Source organism: Drosophila grimshawi, unplaced genomic scaffold (assembly GCF_018153295.1).
Source record: "Drosophila grimshawi isolate 15287-2541.00 unplaced genomic scaffold, ASM1815329v1 contig_1377, whole genome shotgun sequence".
Lineage (NCBI taxonomy): Eukaryota > Metazoa > Arthropoda > Insecta > Diptera > Drosophilidae > Drosophila > Drosophila grimshawi.
In genome coordinates this window covers 15,136,463-15,156,092 of record NW_025062900.1, presented here as the reverse complement: position 1 = coordinate 15,156,092, position 19,630 = coordinate 15,136,463, and the positions used below count along the sequence as shown (strand labels likewise).

Genomic DNA, 19,630 nt, shown 5'->3' with positions numbered 1-19,630 from the left:
GTTACTGAGGCAAGCTCTATGAGGAAGGAAGACGAGGAAGTCTTCAATGTTAATTAGATTTCAATATGACTAAGAAATCTTGAGTTGTAATTGCATTGCGTAAATACACATAAAAATAAGGTTAACAATTAATGGAGCTGCTTTTATTTTAAAAATAGATTGCTAAGAAATTCAAAATACTTTTGATAAATAAGCCAATGTGACTTGAACAGAACCGAAACATTTGCTGCGTTCCACATGGAGTGTCAACACGCTTAGACATGTGTACATGTACAAATTGTAGTCACTGTAGTGTTAGAAATGCCCGCCTTGGTTAGCTACAAAGTAGCGAAGTACAAAATACACCATTAAGATAGGTAACATTTTTGCGGGTTTAGCTTTGGATTCTTATCTGGTTTTTGTAATTTGTTTGCCTCAATGCGCAATTGGGGCACATAATCAGTTAACCTTAAGCTGCATACAAATGTACTCGGCGCAACTCGAACGCTTGAGTAATTTTACTCTTAAAACATACCATTGAAGAACTTCGACTTTAACTTTACTGTACACATATGAAAATTGAAAAACTTCAGATGCGCATTCCAAAGTCAAACGACTTCTGTTGACATTGAAGCGTTTGGGTCGAAAGCCATAACTGTTGGCCAAGAGCCAGTTGCTTCCTGGATAGGAGCTTTCCAACATGGGCGGACATGGGCATGTGCAATATGATGGATAGTTTGCCACGCGCATTGCGAAAACTTGACCAACAATTTAATGTACCGTGAAATATTGTTAGCCATTTCCATTCTCATTTCCATTTCCATTTCCATGACCATTTCCACATGGAGCGGGAGAGACGTTAAGTAATATTTGCGCTAACGATTGCTGGACTGGCCAATGCTGCGTATGCTTCATGTGCAGTCCAAGCAGCTGCAGTCTGTCCATGGCTAATGATCTCGGCCAGCGGCGTCGGTGTCTGCATTCAAGCGTCAAATTAAAAGCAAAGCAAGAAAATAATAATAAAAACAACACTTGCAAGTGCAATTTGACTGGGGCCAGTGCAAAGTTGATGTACAAGCTAATGCAGATGCCGAGATGCAGATGCCGAGATACCGAGATGCTGATGCGCAATCCAGATCTTGGCGAACGAAATGAAAAGTCATCATAATCAACAATTTTAAAATATTAGTTGGCAACAAAAAGCGCTGCGATGCCGTCGGCCAATGATTGTGAACTTGATTTGGGGCCAATTTTCTCTTTCATTGGCCACGGCCAACGGTGACCAGCAGCAGCAGCAGCAGCAGAGGCAGCAGTAACACCAGCACCAACACTAGCTGCAGCCGGTTGTGCCACCAACAGCTCCGCAACGCATGCAAAAATGCCAATTAATGCGGCTGCTGTCTGTGTGTATGTTTGTTTTAATACCCTGTACTTATTGAAAACGAGTAAACAGGGTGCTTTGAATTTGTACAAAGCGACCACCGCATCATCAGCCGAGTAGATCTGGCCATGTCTTTAATATACATTAAAATCGATTACCTTCCTTTGGCATATTACTTGCCATAATATTAGAACTAAGCAGACAATACAATGTATTGTACAGGGTATCGAATAGTTGTGCTCTCTGCACTAGAGCACTCTTTCTAGTTGTGTTTATCTGTGTGTGTTGCGATTGCAGGCCGGCACAGTTTTTTTGCGCTCAAGAATCTGCAGTCTTCGATTTGAACAGCATTGGTGCGATGAAGCGATGCCAACCACTTTCTAATCTAACCCACAAGCGGCTGCTTTGACTGCTTTGGCTGCTTCGGCTGCTGCTGCTGCTGCTGCAATCGTCGTCGCAATTTTTGGGCTCAGACTTTGGGAGTCTCTTGACTGGCTGTAGCTATTTTTAACGGCGCACTTTTCATTTCTGTGTCGTTTCTGTATTTATTTTTTTTATATTTTTTTGGCGGATGCGCCTTCATTTGTTGGTTGTGTGCTTGTGCTTGCCCACTTTACCAGACAGAGTCTAAAATGCGGAAAAATAGCGAGAGTGAAAATTCGTTGCCGGCATAAATTAACTGTAAACTGTAAAAATATGAAAAGCGATAGCGAAAAAGTCTCTTTTGCATGAAAGAAAAGAAATAACCAAAAATAAAAAAAAAAGTGAAAACTCGTATGGTTACTTATGTTTATGGTATTACAATTCTTAAAACAGAAAAATTCGCTCACTTAAAGTCAAAGTTGAGATAATGTTGATTTTATTATTTTTTGAGTCTATTACAACAGCTAACTGGCAGCGACGGCAACGGCGACGGCGGCGTTCGCGTCGGCGTCGCAGTCGCTGTTAAAAGCGAAGAGAAGTGAAAATTTCTCCACGCACTTGCGCTGATTTAGTTTTGTCAGACAGACAATTGCGTTGCTATTTTTATGGGCTTTTTGAAAGTGCTTAACTACTGCAATCCGTACATAAAACGGCAGCACGCCATGAACTTAATTATAATAACAACAAAAGGCGGCAATTCGTGTTTGCAAACATACCAAAAAAGCAAACAAAAAAAAAAAAATAAATAAAAAAAAATAAAAAGAAACATTTACAAATGGCGCACCGCAACATACAAAATATGTTGAAATATTTGTGTAAAAATGTATCTTGAACGTACAAATTAATGCAATGATGTGCAGCGAAGCGTGCAGCATGAACATTTTTTGGGCCAAGAAGAACGTTGAACCAAAAAATGAATATGCAATCAAAATGTGCATGTTGTTGTTGCTATTCTTGTGCACTTAATTAGCTTTGTTGTTGTAGTTGTTGCTGATTTTGTGGTGGGCATCCTCTTCTTCTAGCGCTTCTTCTTCTTCTTTAATGTTGTGCAAGCGCAACAATAACGTTGTCTACTATTTTGCGCTCCAAAAAGCTTCAACGGCCATTGCACAAAGCAATTAATTTAAGGCAAATGAATAAAATATAATGGAAATGAGCATTCATTTGAAGGCTGCTGTGGTCGACGGTGACGCCGATGCCGATGCTGAAACCAGCATCATGCCTGCCACTGCTGCTGACCCAAATTCACCGTCAGCTTTTCCAAAATGCAGTGTTGCAAATAATTTGAAAGTGTAATTTATGACTGCGACACGACGCTGGACTTGTAGACCGGGACCTGGACTTGGACCAGACACGGCAACGACAACAGCCAGTTTAAAACTTTCAATGCAGCGTTTGGCGTGGGCGATGGCGAGTGCTGGCATAATGCCGGCAGTCTTTTGCTTGAACACCCGGCTAATGTGCTTCAAACTGCATAAGTTTTGCAATAAAAATTAATATTTTATTTTATTAGAGCCGCAAGCCAATTTCTTTTTAAATTGGCGCGAGACTTTCGCTTGTATTTAAAACGGTTCGGCTAACACCCATCTGGCAGCATAGTCGATCATATTTTACTGATCTGGCCACGCTCGGCTTATATGTATAAGAGTCAACTGTCGAAGAGCCACACTCTTATTATAATACACGTCTGATATTTTTACAATTTCCTCATATTTATTACAATGTTTTACAATTCTTATACAGCAACTAGAGAACATTTCAAAATTGATTTAAACAAATGCAATATTAAATATTTATATATAAGTACATACATGCATTAATTTTAATCAGTATATGTGTGAGCATATATTTATATAACTATTTCATTTTTAAAATTTATTTGTAAAAGGCGACCAGCTAAGCGCGGTATTTTTTATCCCCATATATTTTAAAATGGTAACCAGCGATCTGGCCACCCTCGAAGATAAAACGCGCGGTCTGGCAGCCCAGTGGCGTGGTTAATGTGCTACTGCTCTCTCCATGGCTTTCTTCACTCTCCGTCTCTCTTCAGCAGTCCACATTCGAACGCACGTAAGAACAAACGAGCAGAAGGTTTTTGTGCTGGAATTTAATTTGTTAGAGGAAGAAAAAACAATAATAAAGTTTTGCTTTCATTCCAAACAAAATTTTGTGGATAAAAAACTGACAACCGGCCGTGCATTAGCCGTTTAAATTAACAGTGCCAAAATAAATCTATTTAATATAGCCACTGTGTGTGTGCTGCGCTGGGCGTGCAAGGCGCAGCAGAAACTATTTTTTGTGGTTGGTTGCGTAAAAGGTAAATTGCCAAATCAAGCGTAAGCGTCCAACTGCCTGCTATTCTGCTCAAATTTGTACAATTTAGATGCATATTGTGCAATTGACGAGTGCAGACAGCGGCATATTTTGAAATGAAGTTACAATTTTGTGTTCGTTTGTGAAGTGTGTGCAGCGCATACATATTTTTTGTCTCATCGTCGCCATTTTTAATCAGTCGTTTTTCGCTGACGTGTGTGCTCTATGGTTGGCTCGCTCGCACACGCCGTATTGGTGGCGTCGCCAGTGTTGTGAAACACAACTCAATGTGCATTTTATTTAAACGAATTTCGCACATTTTAGTTTTACTTTAAATAAAAACAATAAATATTTGAAGTAATTTGCATTGCCATTTAGTGATTTGTGCACATAATGGAAGACCTCACCAAGAACATAATATTCACAAACGCCATCAACGGCCAACCGACAACGATTCAATACCAAACAGCAGACGGCACCATTCTCAAACAACCCAAAATCGAGGGCCAGAAGGCCGATCAACAGCCCACCTTTTACTACACAACAAATGTGAGTGGAACGTTAAATGCGTTACATGCTTTGGCATATTTTCATTATTTCTGTTTGGTTTTTGTCGCAATATGCAGGGCAATGGCGGCACGGTAAATCTGGCACAATTGGCCACCACAGACGACAATAAGACTTGCTACATTACACAGCCAGTTGGTGGCTACAATTATGCTCTGGTCAACGGAATGCCCCTCAATCAGGGCACCGTGGGCATCGCCACTGTAGATGCACAAGGACGCATACAGATTGTCAATCAAAATAAGCCAATTGCAGCGGTAAGTCGCCATCTCTTTGAAAAGAAGGCTTAGCTAAACAAGTAACATGTAAATATGTCAGCTTAGCAGTTGTTAAAAGTTTCATTAAGAGTATATAAAGTAGTAGACTATAGTTAAACATGGGGCAATCATTAAGTAAATCGTCAAACTCTTTTCTCCAGACAATTTCACCACTGCAAAATACAATATCAAACATCAGCTTCAAGTGTGATGTCTGCTCGGAGATGTTTCAGCATTTGGCACTGCTCAACGCTCACAAGCGGATGCACACCGATGGCTCCGATCCGCAGCAGCATAACTCACAGCAATCGAATGATGCCATCACGGTGGTCAACGCACAGGGTCTGGTGCAGACACAAAATATAATCACCGGCAATGGACAGATGGGACAAATACAAATCGTTGCTTCCGATTCACTGGAGCCAGTGCAACAGTCCGTGATGCAGCAGCAACAGCAGCAGCAGCAGCAACAACAGCAGGCATCACAACAGCAACAGCAGCACGACAATTCCAAGTCGAGCAAGTGCATCAATTGCGGCACTGCCATGATGCAACAGTCGAAGCGCAAGGGTCCCAAGCAGGTGCGCTGCGAGTCCTGCATGCAAGCGGAGCAGGCGGCGCAACAACAAATATTTGTGGCACCCGATGGTAAACACCATATCTTCAAATGTGAAGATCTAATTGTAAACTAAATGTTTTCCATCCATAAAAACAGGTCAAATGGCGCATCCTGTACAAATCATATCAACTACACCCCAGGCGCAAGCTCAGCTTCAGCAGATTGTTGCCCAGCAAACTGGCAGCACAACTCCCAAGCGAGAACCGAGCTCATCCGGTCATCATCCGGTGAAGAAGCGCAACTCCCAACAGATGACCAAATGTCAAAAGTGCAATGGTTCCGGCGTCGTTCTAATGGGTCAACACACACATACACATACCGGCGCCAGTGGTTCCGTCAAACAAAATTCTGTCACCGTGAAGACCGAGTGGGTTTTTCCCCATCATTTAAACTATCGCATATTAGAAGCTAATGTTTATTTGTTTTGCTTGCAGAAATCCCAGTAAACCCTTCAGCTGCAACATATGCGGCGGCCTCTTCTCACGCTACTCCAGCCTGTGGTCACACAAGAAGCTGCACAGCGGCGAGAAGAACTACAAGTGCACCATCTGCGGACTGGCATTTGCCAAGGCCGTCTACCTTAAGAACCATGCGCGCATACACACTGGCGAAAAGCCCTACAAGTAGGTGACGACAACCAAAATGAAACGCATTTTATGTTTATCATTTACTCATTAATATATGTGTGTATTACTTGTGTGCAGATGTCAAACTTGTGGAATGCAGTTCTCGCAATCGCCGCATCTGAAGAATCACGAGCGCACGCACAGCGGCGAACGTCCGTATGTGTGCGGGGTGTGCGACAAGGGATTTGCGCGTCATGCCACGCTGTGGAATCATCGTCGCATACACACCGGCGAGAAGCCGTACAAGTGCGAAATATGCGGCTCGGCCTTTTCGCAGGCGGCACATCTGAAGAACCATGCCAAGGTGCACTCCGGCGAGAAGCCGTACAAATGTGAAATATGTTCGGCAGCGTTTGCCGATCGTTTCGCGTTGAAACGCCACCGGGGCATACATCAGAAATATGGACAAACGGCGCCCAGGCAGCCGGCTGGTGATGGCATGGTCGTGCACAAGCAGGAGCTGCCAGACATGGATGACGATGCGCAACAGGAGGTGATCATCGGCGGCTTATAGATAAGAGCAACCAATGCCAATGCCAAGACGACTAGCACAGCAACAACTACGGCAGCGGCGTCCGCCTATCAATCGGCCACGGGTACGGGCATGGGCACGAGCACGGGCACGGGCACGGGCACGGGTTTGGGAACAGGCTCATTTTCAACGCATCCGTATCCAGGCTATTACTATCAGTTGCCAACGACACAGAATTCACAACGTCAGGATGAGCTGTCAGAGCAGGGCGCCGCCTTTAGTTCGGCATCAAACTATTGAGCTGGCGCCTGTACATAATAATAATAATAGTAATCGAGGCAGGAGAGGAGCATCGTCATCATCACCATTACCAGCTAGGCACCATTAACGTTATATATACATATATTATTAATATTATTATTTTTTTTAATACCGTAGTTTTTCATGTAGGGCTCTATAAATTGGGCTTGGTGGCTGTCTCGAAAGAGAACCGCCAAAACGCTTTTTTACGTTTAACAACAAAACGAATCGAACCTAATTTATTCATAGAATGTAACATAGATATGGCGCAATGTGTGTGGTACATTATAAGTGTTATAGTCTATTTCCGTATACAAATTGTAGCTGTAATTTACACGGATTTATATAAGCGGAGGAGCGTGCGTTAGGCGCATCGAAAGCAAATACGTAAGAATCTACGCAGGCATGTACTATATACATACATACATACATAATATACATCCGTATCGTCATTGGTATATGTATATATACATATATGGGTAGGACATTAATTCGTTTAAAAACAATACTAGCATTAAGGAGAAAAAACAAACCAACATTTTAAATACAATTTATGTAAATCTAAATAAGTATTACACGAAACAATTATAACTTTAATAAATAAATCATATTTGAATAATTTCAAAACTATTTACTTATCGCATCCTAGCGCAATATGTCCTTAGCTTCTATTCAGTTCTTCGGCTATATTGATGTTTTTTAACTCGTGAGACCCAGGTCAGACCCATTCAAGAATCTAGGATATTTTCCAAACAGTCAGAAAAAATCATATTAGAATTGAAAAATCGCCTAAACTTGGCCATCATAAATACTATTAGGATATATTTCGATCAACAAGCAAGTCAAATGAATATATTGGATGGTCCTTCAAATCACTAAGATCAAAGTTTTTCCTGTATGCATAATAATGATCATATCTCAGAAGTATATTTGTGCATCCTTGCGACCCATGTTTCCTACTACTCGTAATTACCATAAGCTGACCAAAGGACATCCAAAGGTGTCTGGTAGGGATTTTGCGTTTGACTGAATTTTTTTGTTTGGTTCTTAGATAACCCCCTAAACCTCGTATGCCAATGAATACAGTTAGTCCTTATAATCCTAACTCACGATGTTCATCGAATCCGCAAGGATACGCAGAGTTAGAGTTGTCGTCTGAAAAGTTGCTGTCCTAGCCTTTTTGCTCATCCTAAAAGTATGCTAAGAGATTTGAATTTTTTAAATCTACTTTGTACAACAGATTTTATTGTTGGCTACAAAAATATGCTTTAAAATTTTTGATTTTCACAACCGAATTCAGCCCCTGTTCGACTGTATTGTTACAATTTATTAGACCAACGTAGTTATGACCATTATTCTTTTTGCCCACAGCCCACAGATTGAAACTCATTTTATTTCAATAATGTTGAATGCATTTTATTTATTGTATTTCAAGTCGTTCTTACAAGTACTAAACAACTTACAGTTTTCTTTATATTGTTTGAGAACTAATGTTGTGTGTTGTACGAATCTGTAGAATTGTGTTAATTAAAGCGCTTTTTACTCATATGTATATAATGTAATGAATGTTTGCATGTATGTATATGTATATGTATATGTATTTGTATATGTATATGTATTTGAATACAAGTTCTTTTGTATTATTTACACAAAAATGTATAAATTGTTGTGTGTTTGGTTAAGCAATTTGAACTAGAAAAGGAATATTTGGAGAGTTACCGATCTAATAATATTTATTTTAGCTAAAAGTGAATGTCAAAATTTTGGTTATTGGGCATTATATTAGCTTTTGATTCTCAACTCTAGTATTTAGTACACAAAATTTAACTAATAGATATATATTTAAGCTAACCTAGATCCGCATTTGACTTACACATAAATAAAAAACCTAATTTCAAAGGCTACAAAATGTTACGCTTTATTTTTGGAGGGGCAGAACAAATTCAACAAACTTTAAATAAGGCCATAAGCAAACAATTTGCTCTTGTTACATTTAACACATAGAAGAAGTTATTTGTATATATGTATGCATGTAAATACTCAAGTATTTGTAGTTAGTTATATATATATATATATATATAGTTTTTGATGTGTCTATGTGAATTGCAATATAAAAAGTGAGGTTATGCTTCGAGTAGCGCCGCAGCTTATATAGGAAATTGTCTTGTGTTTTCGCGTTAACTTAATTCTTGTCTCTTAAGCTAGAAAGTTGAAAGTGTTTTAGTTTTTCTTTCTTGCTACTTGGAAGCTGCAGAATAGATCTGAAGGATTCAGGGGTAACGTTCAGTGATATCCATTGAGAACTGTGAAGGACATCTTTCAACAATTATTGGGTCTCAACTCTGTCAACCTTAGCTTGCAGTTATATAGCATGTAGCTTTCGCATGTGACTTGCTGTCACCTGTAAGCTCAGAGATATATGATAGTAAAGCTTGACGTTTTTTAACATTAGTTTTTAAAGTTAGAAGTTAGTTTATTTTTTTTTTGCTGGTGGCTTTAATTCCCCCAAATAATAAATGTTTTTCTTTTAATTTGGTTTTGTTTTTTTTCTTTTTTTTTTTAGATAATTTTCGAGAGTTCTATCGCGATCTGACAAATGGATGGGGACTGATGGTGTTCCAGACAACGAGTGTTCTTTTTTTCTTTTTTGGAAGTGGAGGGCACTACTGATATATGACGCCTGTGTGTGCTCACACTAGCCCTTGTTACTAGTAGATAACTAGCTAATTGCAGTAACTGAACAGCTGACTAACTAACATGAATATTTGTAGTAGTAGAGTAGAGAACGATAGTAGAAGCGACTTGTTGTTCAAAGACTTATTTACTAAATCCAGAGAGCAAAACGTGGAAGCGATTGAGGCACTCTCACATCCGTGTGCTCTCCAAACCACAGCTCAGGGCATCATCATCACCAAAGGTGGTCCTTTTTTGCCTGATGCTGCTGTTGCGGTTGCCAGCCTTTAATCAACTTGATGGCGTGTTGCGTGTGAGCAGCTCATCATCGTCCAGCTGGGCGAGGGCGGCGGGGGAGCCGACATCAATGGTGGTCACACGATTGCCACCACCATCTGCCGCCGAGGGCAGCTTGATGAACTCACTGTCCGTGTGGACGGGCATTATGATGCAGACGAAACTCTGGCCAGTTTGCGAGTCACGCGGATGCAGCGTCACCGGATTAAACTTGTCCGCCTGGCCGTCCGTGTAGGTCTGCAGTCGCTGATAGATCTCCGGATAGTGTTTGCGAAGGAGTACGCCACGCCGCGACAGAATGTCCAAGATGTTGGACAATATTAACTCCCGGTTGCCGGGCACGGTGCGCAGACCCGGATTGAAGGTGAGTATGAGTATCTCGGTGCTCTCCGGCACGGCCATCACAGCGAGTGGTTGCTGCAATGCCTGCTGCTGCAGCTCCAGTTCGGCGAGCACAGTCTTGCACAGCTTCAGCTTGGCACAACGTGAGACCAGCTGGCGTTCCCAGCGCACTGGCGCCTGACCCATGCCCGGCGCCTCGGAGACCACACAAATGGCCACATAGATCAACATCTTTGACTCGGGCTTGTATTCGGTGCTGAGCTTGAGCAGTTCCGAGTACAGTTCCAGACCCATTTCGGCCGGCATCAGATCCGGCCAGCGTACATACGATGCCTCGCCCATGCACTGAAATCCATGCTTGATAAAACCCTCCGCTGCCTCCGCGCTGCGAAAGAGCACACGGACAACACCACGTCCCTGCGACAGGCTACCCCGGCGCGCCAGCAGGCTAAGATGCCGCTGAGAGTCAACGTCGTCCTTGCACGTGGCTAACACCTGCCGGCACAAATTGGAGGCGCGCGAGTGGAGACACGCCTTCCGATGCTTTTCCCAGTGGGCGCGCCGACACTCACGTGAACAATATAGATGGGTACAATTGTGGCATGACTTGTACAGCTTCTTGGCTTCGGCGGGCGTGGCACTTGCCTCACACTTGGTATTGCGGCAACGGATCTGCAGCTGCTGCTGCTGCTGCTGTTGCTGCTGATCGCCGTTATTGCCCTTATCCGCCTGGGCGGAATTGGAGTCGCCAAGCGAAACGCGTCGGTTGCTGGCATTGCTCGAAATCTGTGACTGTGATTGCGATTGATATTGATATTGAGCTTGTGATTGGGATTGTGATTGTGATTGCGATTGTGATTGGTTTGGTTGATTCTGATTTGGATACTGTTGCTGTTGCTGCTTCTGCTTCTGGCTGGGTGCGTCTCCCTCGCTGCGACGACGCAGCAGCTGCTGCTCCACCTCCAGCTGTTGTTGGCGACTCCTACTACTAGCTGTTGTATCTGCTGTGGAAGAGAATCGAAGGCGATATGCGTAAAGCCGATTAGTGGAACGCGTTTACTGCACATCCAATCAAATCTTTCAAAAATCACAATTAACAACAACAACAACAATGAGCATTCAAATGGATGTTTTAATAGGATGTTTTTGTTTTTGTTATATATATATATATATCTTGCCTCGCATGCTGGGAGCAGTTCTAGTGGAAAGGATACTTTCAGTATATATGTATGTTTTAGTGTTGAATAACGACGCAAGCGCAGCGTATATGATATATGTATGTCATGTATTTTTTCTCAGTGTAATTTCGTTCGAAAATAAGAATGGAAAGTAAAATGTTCAAACTAGAACTAAATGCGCTTGATAGATTGCTAGATAATATTTAACCAAGTATATGAAGTTGTTTCAGCAAATCTACAAGAAACGTTAGGATTTAGGAGTATATAGTATATAAAGAGAACACATAGCACTGAGTTAAAGGCCTTTGTATATTGTATGTATATATATATACATATATAGAGAATATATATAGGATATAGAGCTTTATATGCAAACAACAAACAAGAACTGAAGTAGTCTTTTTTTTCCTATACCCATTTGTCTCTTCTCTCTCTTTTTCACATAATTTTCCAAATATATTTTTTGTTGTTATCTTTTCATTTTTAGTTTAGTTTTTTTTTTTTTTTTTTGGTGGGTATCGGATATATTGGATCAAAAACTTACAGGTTCATACCTGTCGTCGAGGACCCTGCTATGGTCGACGCTGCTGCTTGGTTTCTGTTGTTGTTGTTGCTGTTGGTGTTCTGGCTGTTGGAGGAGGAGGTAGTTGGCAGTCCTAAAAGTGAGGCTAAGACATCTTCTAGCGATGCATTGCTCAACGAGCGTTCAGGCGCTTTAGATGCAATTTTAATTACAAAGTTTTTGTTTTTTTTTTTTTTTTTTTTTTGGGACCAAATTTGTTGCACAATATTTTTTTTTTTTTGTTTTGTTGTTAATAATGCACGATATAAAATATAAGAATACAAAAACAAATTGTTGTTAGGCTTGAAAAAATATATAGCGCATTAAATGTTCTTATATCTAAAATGGGGGGGAATTAATTATGTTCATTAAATGATTGAGGTAAGAAATCCAAGTGAATATGTTAAGTTTTAATCAAAAATTACACTGAGAAAATGGCTTATGTACAAGCGTGTATTATTTCGGTTGTAAAGAGCAAAGGGTATCTCAACTATTTCTACAATGCAGCTAAAATAATAAACAAAGAACTACAAAATGATAACATTTCGAATAAAATTGATGTAAATATTGTTCAGTTTTTATTGTAGCCACCATTAGCGAGGCAGACATATAAAGCACTTGATATCGTTATTTTTTTTTGTTTAGAATCTATAATAATCATTTTTACAAAAAATTATAGGTGTATATATATTTGTATGTAGCATAAGAGTATGCGATCGAGAAGGAAATATCTTCGAGTCGTCGTTCGTTGCATTCTAATCAGATTACATTACATATAAATATATAAAAGAAATTAAATTTATAGCACGCTTAGTTGTTAAATAGTCGGCTATTATTATTGTTTAATTTGTTGTTCTTTTTTGTTGTTGTTTTGTTTTGTTGTTGTTGTTGGGGAGTTGGGTATACGAATTTTGCTAATTTTAAAAACCAAGCCTAAAATCGAAAATTCCAAAATTAAAAATGTGTGTTTCTGATGGTGCATTTTGAGCAGAATTTTAAATGAATGATGCCAACGAGATGCATAGCAAACTTATACGCAGATAAGTAAGCTATGCAATTTGTTGGCATTAAATTGGGCGACAAGGAGGGACGAGTACAATAATAATAATAAAAATATGTAATAATGATAATATTGATAATAATACAATAATAATTAACTGTATATGCCATAGCTGTGTTTATTAAAAATTAATTATAAAATTAAATATTATATTTATTAAAATAAGTTTTGTAAACACTAAAAAAAACTACTCATGTACGTTTTTTGCTTTTGATATGCTCAAAAAAGTAGGTTGTCAATTTCAAATGAATTTGTGTAGAAAAATGTGTTAAGAACGTTTTTTGTAATTTACAGTCGTTAAAACAACAGAAACTTCAAATGCATTTGCACTTTGCGCCCTATTATCTAATATTATTATTTTCTTCTGTTTTCTGTTATTTCTTTTTGTTTTTAACGATAAACACCATAATACAAATAAAAAACAAATGTAGAAAATTGCATTTCAAGCTACATTTGTGTATGGGTGTGTGTGTGTTGTGTGTGTGTGCGACTACGAAATCATATAATCTGTTTTTAGGTATATAAAAAGCATATGTAAGCATAGCTACATATGTATTCATATATGTACATATGCATATACATATATGTAATTATGAAAATATATATATATATATGTATAAACGCATTTCTCATTTGTGACCTTTGTGCACAATTACAAAAGCAATTTTTGTGATAGATAAATAAAAACAAATCAAAGAGTTAACTAGGATACTAGGATAAAAACTAAGCAGGCCATTATTGGCCAGGTGCTGCTGCTACTGCTACTGCTGTTGGTCAGATATAAATGGTGGACTCACCGCCACCGCCGCCGACTCGGCTAAGTCCGTTCATGCGTAGTGGCGGCTGTCCAATGGCAACCACCGTTGTGGCATCCAAATGGAGCTGTTGATGTTGATGTTGATGTTGCTTGTTCTGCTGCTGGATCGGGGGCGGGCTGCTGCTGCTATCAATGACGGGCGTTTGCGGTGAGTCCAGCGGACGTGTGCCAACGAAACTGCTCTCCAGCCAGCACTTTCTGTACGAATGGATTGAATTAGACAGATTAGTCTTAAGCCAACAACACAAATACAAATACAAAAACAAAAATAAAAACAAACAAAGAGGCAAACACCAGGCGAGTAGTAAAATCAATAAGTGACGTCACAGCAGCTGTGACTCAACTGACGTTGCACTTGTGGCAGGCGCAACTGCACTAACCTTACACAACAATTTGCATGTTATGCCAAATGCCAACGCATCGCCCAAAAACAGAATACGCATATGATTAAGGCACTCTAAACCCGGCCAACTAACTCACTTGGTTTATATAATTCTATTTGCAATTTAGGATATATATATTTTTGTTGCGCAGCACTCTTTTCGGGTAGCGTTTGGCAGCAGACGTCGCACACGAATGATGTGAAACACACAAATACCAGAAGGCAAAACCCAATTGTGGGATCGAGAGCATAAAAGAGTCCTTCGTTTCCGCTGGGCGTGTGGGTTTATTCTGTGTCACTGATGTGTGCGAGCGCGAGAGAAAGAGACGGAGAGAGATAAACATAGGACACGTTGGCAACTGTTTGGAGGGTTGCTGCTGTCTCGGTACTGCGGAAGCTGCGGCTATGTGGGGCGCCTCGCTGGCGGCCTGACAATAGGAAAAGAGCTTTTCCAAGTGTTCCAGAGAAATGCTTGGAATAAGACTAAGCATAAATATATATATATATATATATATATATGTAATTTGTACTCATTTTAAACTAAACTTTAAATAAGTATTTTGCTTTTAAATAAACTACAACTTTCTTCTTAGATTTTCGATTTAAAAATCGATTTCCTAATCTGTTTATGACTATCACATAATATTTTATAGCCAATCTTCGACTTATGTACTGCCAATAATAAAGGCAATTTTGGTTATTATTATAGGGTAATCAGCTGACCAACAAGTCCACATAAATAGAGCTGCTGAGCATGGCACCCTGTATGCGAATTTGCTCCACTGTAATATTATTGATTTGCATTATGATTGGCACTGGCAAAGTGCTATGTGGACTCCACTCCTCGAAACATGTACAAATGGGCCGCACTGATTGCACAGGTATTGGAAGTGGGGCTTTTGGCTAGGAGCTGGGCTTGACATATTGCCAGAGCTTGGTGGTGGTAGTCCCACATCAGAAAGGCTCTCTGACAGCTGCATTGTTGGCATTTAAATTACATGTGGCGTTTGGGGTTGGTTCGCTTTTATATATTGAACCTTATTAATAGCTGCGGGACAGTTTGCACTGACATCTCGAATCGACTGGCAGATTGAGCGTGAAAGCAAAATGAAATCAATTTCGATTTGAATAGGTGGCCATTGTGCGAATATTTATGAAAGAAAACTCATACGATTTCGATTTGATGAAGCAACTCATTCAGCTTGCCACAAAGCTGCCTTAATATCAATAACGATTGTGTGGGGAATTAAAATATATATATATATATCAAGAATTATATTGTGTTCAATTTCGATTAGAAAAGGTAAAAGTTGATTACTAGATTACATTTAATAGACATTTCTAAAACCAAAAAAAAAGAAAGCATTTTAAGGAATTTTTCTCAGCTTTGATTTTAGTATCCTGAAGAGCATCAACTTCATAATCACACGGAGAATTTCATCCCTTTTTGCCAAGCACACTGATTGACCTGCCCCATTTATGCCCATCAATTGGCAACAGGCCAAGCAAAGTTTTTGAGGTGAAAGTTGTTTTTAGTTCATTTGTTGTTTGTGTTTAGTGTGTTTAGTAGAAACCAGCACAGATATCAGATATTTGGTGTGAGTAACATGTAAGACATGTAGATTGCACGAGGATTGGGTTAGTCACATGGTTAGCCACATGGAAGACGCCAAGACGTTGAAGCGGATGACAAAGCCCAATTATGGGGTAGGGGCGTGCTTACCTCTGGACATCGCTGAGGGCGTGGCAGTTAGGCAGCAGGCAGCAGGCAGCCTGACAAACTGACAATCTGCCAAACTGACTGACTGACTAACTGACTGACTGACGGCTGCAGTTGGTGCTGGGTGTTGGACTTTACAGATAGCTACGCGTTGTGTAGTTGTCGAAGAGAAATGAAAGATTTCAGTACGAAATGTGATGGGATAAAGAGATGGGAGCGGGTATTCAAGTAGATCAAATGATATATATATATAGATAGAGATATAGATATAGATATGGTAATAACAACTACACACAGATGGAGGAAAGTAGGCGACTACTACGACAACTTGAACACTCAATGGTGTCAATTCTGTATATTCTCTGTCTGTCTGTCTGTCTGTCTGTCTGTTTAAACTGCAACGACGGATGAGTTGATGGCTGATGGATCCGCTGCCTACCTCGAATTGGGACTCGCTGATCGGCTGCGCTGCTGCTGTTGCTGTTGCAAGTGCTGCGCCTGCGTCTGATCGTTCACATAATGCACTATGGCCGAGGTGACCTCCTTGATGGAACTTTGTATTTCCGGCGTAACCGGCTGCATCGCACGCACTCCATTCGTCGCAGTTGCCGTTGTGGGCGAGGTGCGTTGCGCCAGCAGCGAGTTGGCCAGTCTAAAATAATCAAATGAGATATGAATTAATTTTAGTTATAATGGATACTGTGAAAACTCTCCAACTTGGCGGACAAATGCAACCATTTAGACTCTTTCTTGGACCCAATTTTATTATATATTTTAAGGTATGTGAAACAAGATCCACTCTCATTAAATTTAAGCACAATATCTAAGTCGAAATGACTCAAGTTAAATTGGGGATTGCCTTGACTTCTTTGCACTGTCCGCCGAAGAGAGTTTTCACTGTACCAACTTGCACTCACCGTTCGTGTGGCGTGCGCTGTGACAGCTTCTCTGTGCTGCGCCAGCCCAAATATGGCTGACGATATGAGTTCCTCAGGACACCGCCGGCGCTGCTGCCGCTGGCCACCGACATGAAGCTGCTGTTGATGGGTGCACCACGGGCAAAGCTGCCCCGCTGCGACACACTCGGCGATGTCTGCGTCGAGTTCAGATGCGAGGTGGACCAGCGTGTGGCGCCCACCTGACCATGGCCATGGCCGTGCGGCGCTTGATGACCCGCCGACGTGGAGGCGCTGACGCCGCTACTCTGACCGCCATGATGGCTGTGCGCCGAGGGACTCAACAGCAGGGGACTACGATCAGAGCGCTGTGATCCCAGCGAACTGAGCGAAGTCGTCTTCGAGTTAAGGCCCTGCCAGCGACCAGAATCCTGTGTGCGCTTGCGCGTAAAATTGCCCGGCTTGTAGCCGCCAGAGGACGCTGTTGCGCCAGCGTTGCCGGCAACGGCGCCATCTGGCGACCGGGCGGCATTTTGATTGTATTGTCGGAACCAGTCAGGTATATTCAAGCGTTGCAGCGACGCCTGCACCCGCAACTGATGTTCGCTTAGGGCGGCCGGATTATGTTCGTGCGATTTCTGTAGCTCATTCTCAGGTGGCTGCAATAAGAGAACGAGAGAGAGAGAGAGAGAAGAGAGAGATAGATTAGAGAGTGTTGGTAGGCAATGGAGAAGATTAATATTGATGCGGGTTTATCTTTACTGTAAATAGATGTTCAGCACTCCAGAAATTGTAGGCTACTCAAGGGAAGCACAACATTTGAGCTAACAATGCGACTAAAAAGCCACTCGTATTGAATTGAATTAGTTTCATATGTCTGAAGAAATATGCCTAAATGGTGCACAGATCTCAGGCAGATCGAGCTGCCACATATTCAAATGGAAGAGTTCTTTTTGCAGTGTTCTTTTAGGTAGTTCAATTACAATGAAAAATAAAATAAAAAACTTGTTAAAATATTTATTCATTTTCAATTTTTTAGCTCTACACATAGTTTGCGGCATCCTTTAAGAGATTCACAATATTCAAAAAAAGATGTGTAGTTTTTTTTATTTATCACAAACTTAATAACTATTTTGCTCCTAAAAATAAATGAAAGTTGTAGTTAAAATATTTATTTAATTTCAATCTCAAATTTATGTTTTAATTCTCTTTTTTTTTTTCTTTTGCAGACTTTAGCTTATTTGAGCCAGTCCGATGGATATCAACAGGTTTTGCACTGTGGCTACTTGCGGTGCCATAATACAGCTGAGATTGGATTTGGTCTATTCCCCACCGAAGCTGGATGATTTATTGCGTGTGCATAGGAAGCGACACTTGAATGATTCAATTTTCGTTTTTTAAAGGACACTACTCAGTGTGTGCCGAGGGGGTCGAATCTGCGATGATTCAGCAGAGCGGAAAGTTTTCAATGGCTCAAGTCAAACTTTTGCTTTTGTTTGGTTTCCTGTCGATTGTGTCCGTGCGGCCCACAAAAAACTTTGTGGCATTATAACCGACACTGGACTGGACTATATGGAGTCATCAGCGGCGCAGCAAGAACAAAACTTTTTTGTTCCGACACTTCTAGGATATGTGGGAGGTGGTGGCTAAAATCTGACAAGCGCTTAAGTCTGAAGGTAAATAGCTCATTTGTTGAGGTCTGGGGCAGATCCAGATTTATGTCAACCGTAAAAGTTATAAACAGATTATGCAGTTGAAACCTTTTCTTCTTTTTTTCGACACCCAAAAGATTTTTGGCGGATTAACTATTTGGTAAATTGTTACATATTTGTTTTGACAAAGTTTTAGGCCTTGGCATGGAAAATAAGTGGAAAGCAAATCGATGTTCCTTTAACATATTAACAAAGGAATTGAGAATGAATTTAAAATATGGAATAGAAGAATATATAAAAAATTTAAAACTAAAATTAACACATTATATTGTCGAATAATTTGATAAATAAATATAGCTTTAGCCTTGCAGCTAATGACAGATTGCCTGGGCTAATAAGTTTTATTTGGGATAGGCACATTCGGCATCATCCAAGGCTCAAGCTCAACATTTCCTAGACAACACACACAGACACACACACACACCAACACACACAGACACACACTCACTCTTATAAATATGTACATTTGTCAAGGCAAGTGCTTAATAAAAGATTTCAAGTGCATAGTAAAAACTTGAGCTAGCATCCCAAGTGTAAACAATGCTTAGGCTACCAACATTTTGCATGGGATGTAGCACAGTGTAAAAGACAAAAGCACACAACATAAGAGACAGAGATAAAGAGAGAGAGAGAGTGGAAGGGAGGGAGCGAGCACGAGTGTGAAAAGACCTGAGATGGACGGAAAAAAACAAAAGACAGACAAAAGTTAATCACAGTCGTCATACACGTATGCAATGGCACTTCAGCGCTGAAAGTGGAGGTGCTACCGGAGAATGGCAGAAGAACGGGCAGGAGTTGGTTGGTGGTGGTGTTGGGGAAAGAAAGGCATTGCTATTGCTGTCAAGTCGCTCATGTCGTCAGTTGTTGTCGTTGTTGGCGTGACAACTGCTCTGCTGCTGTTGCCACTTGCCAGCCAGCCATGGAAAGTGGTGCAGTGGTGCAGTGGTGCAGCGGTGCACTGGTGCAGCACAGCAGGCGGAAACAGTTGGATGTCGCTAAAGCTTATGTGGGTCATATTCTAATGCCGGCATTCGATTTGACGTCAACATTGTGT

At 40.8% G+C, this 19,630-nt stretch overlaps 2 protein-coding genes across 7 annotated transcripts in view; one reads left to right on the top strand and one right to left on the bottom strand.

Moving 5' to 3' along the window:
- Window positions 1-3,844: 3,844 nt before the first annotated feature.
- Window positions 3,845-6,681, top strand: LOC6561597 (zinc finger protein 492). Its single transcript, XM_032736155.2, has 7 exons — window positions 3,845-4,100; window positions 4,475-4,645; window positions 4,723-4,920; window positions 5,082-5,568; window positions 5,636-5,906; window positions 5,974-6,162; window positions 6,244-6,681. The coding sequence occupies exons 2-7, from the start codon at window positions 4,490-4,492 to the stop codon at window positions 6,677-6,679; spliced, it is 1,737 nt and encodes a 578-aa protein (XP_032592046.1). The 5' UTR covers window positions 3,845-4,100; window positions 4,475-4,489; the 3' UTR covers window positions 6,680-6,681.
- Window positions 6,682-9,483: 2,802 nt separating this feature from the next.
- LOC6562721 (AF4/FMR2 family member lilli) overlaps window positions 9,484-19,630 on the bottom strand; it is a 34,557-nt gene continuing 24,410 nt past the window's right edge. Inside the window, exons 3-7 of one of the 6 annotated variants that reach the window (XM_032736368.2) lie at window positions 16,886-17,523; window positions 16,408-16,620; window positions 13,847-14,064; window positions 11,982-12,140; window positions 9,484-11,253 (exon numbers count right to left, since the gene is read on the bottom strand). In XM_032736368.2, coding sequence (XP_032592259.2) covers window positions 9,902-11,253; window positions 11,982-12,140; window positions 13,847-14,064; window positions 16,408-16,620; window positions 16,886-17,523 — 2,580 coding nt within the window. In that variant the 3' untranslated portion in view covers window positions 9,484-9,901. Of the gene's footprint in view, window positions 11,254-11,971; window positions 12,141-13,846; window positions 14,065-16,407; window positions 16,621-16,885; window positions 17,524-19,630 lie in introns of all 6 variants that reach the window. The other 5 variants (XM_032736364.2, XM_032736366.2, XM_032736367.2 and 2 more) reach the window with 5 other exon arrangements.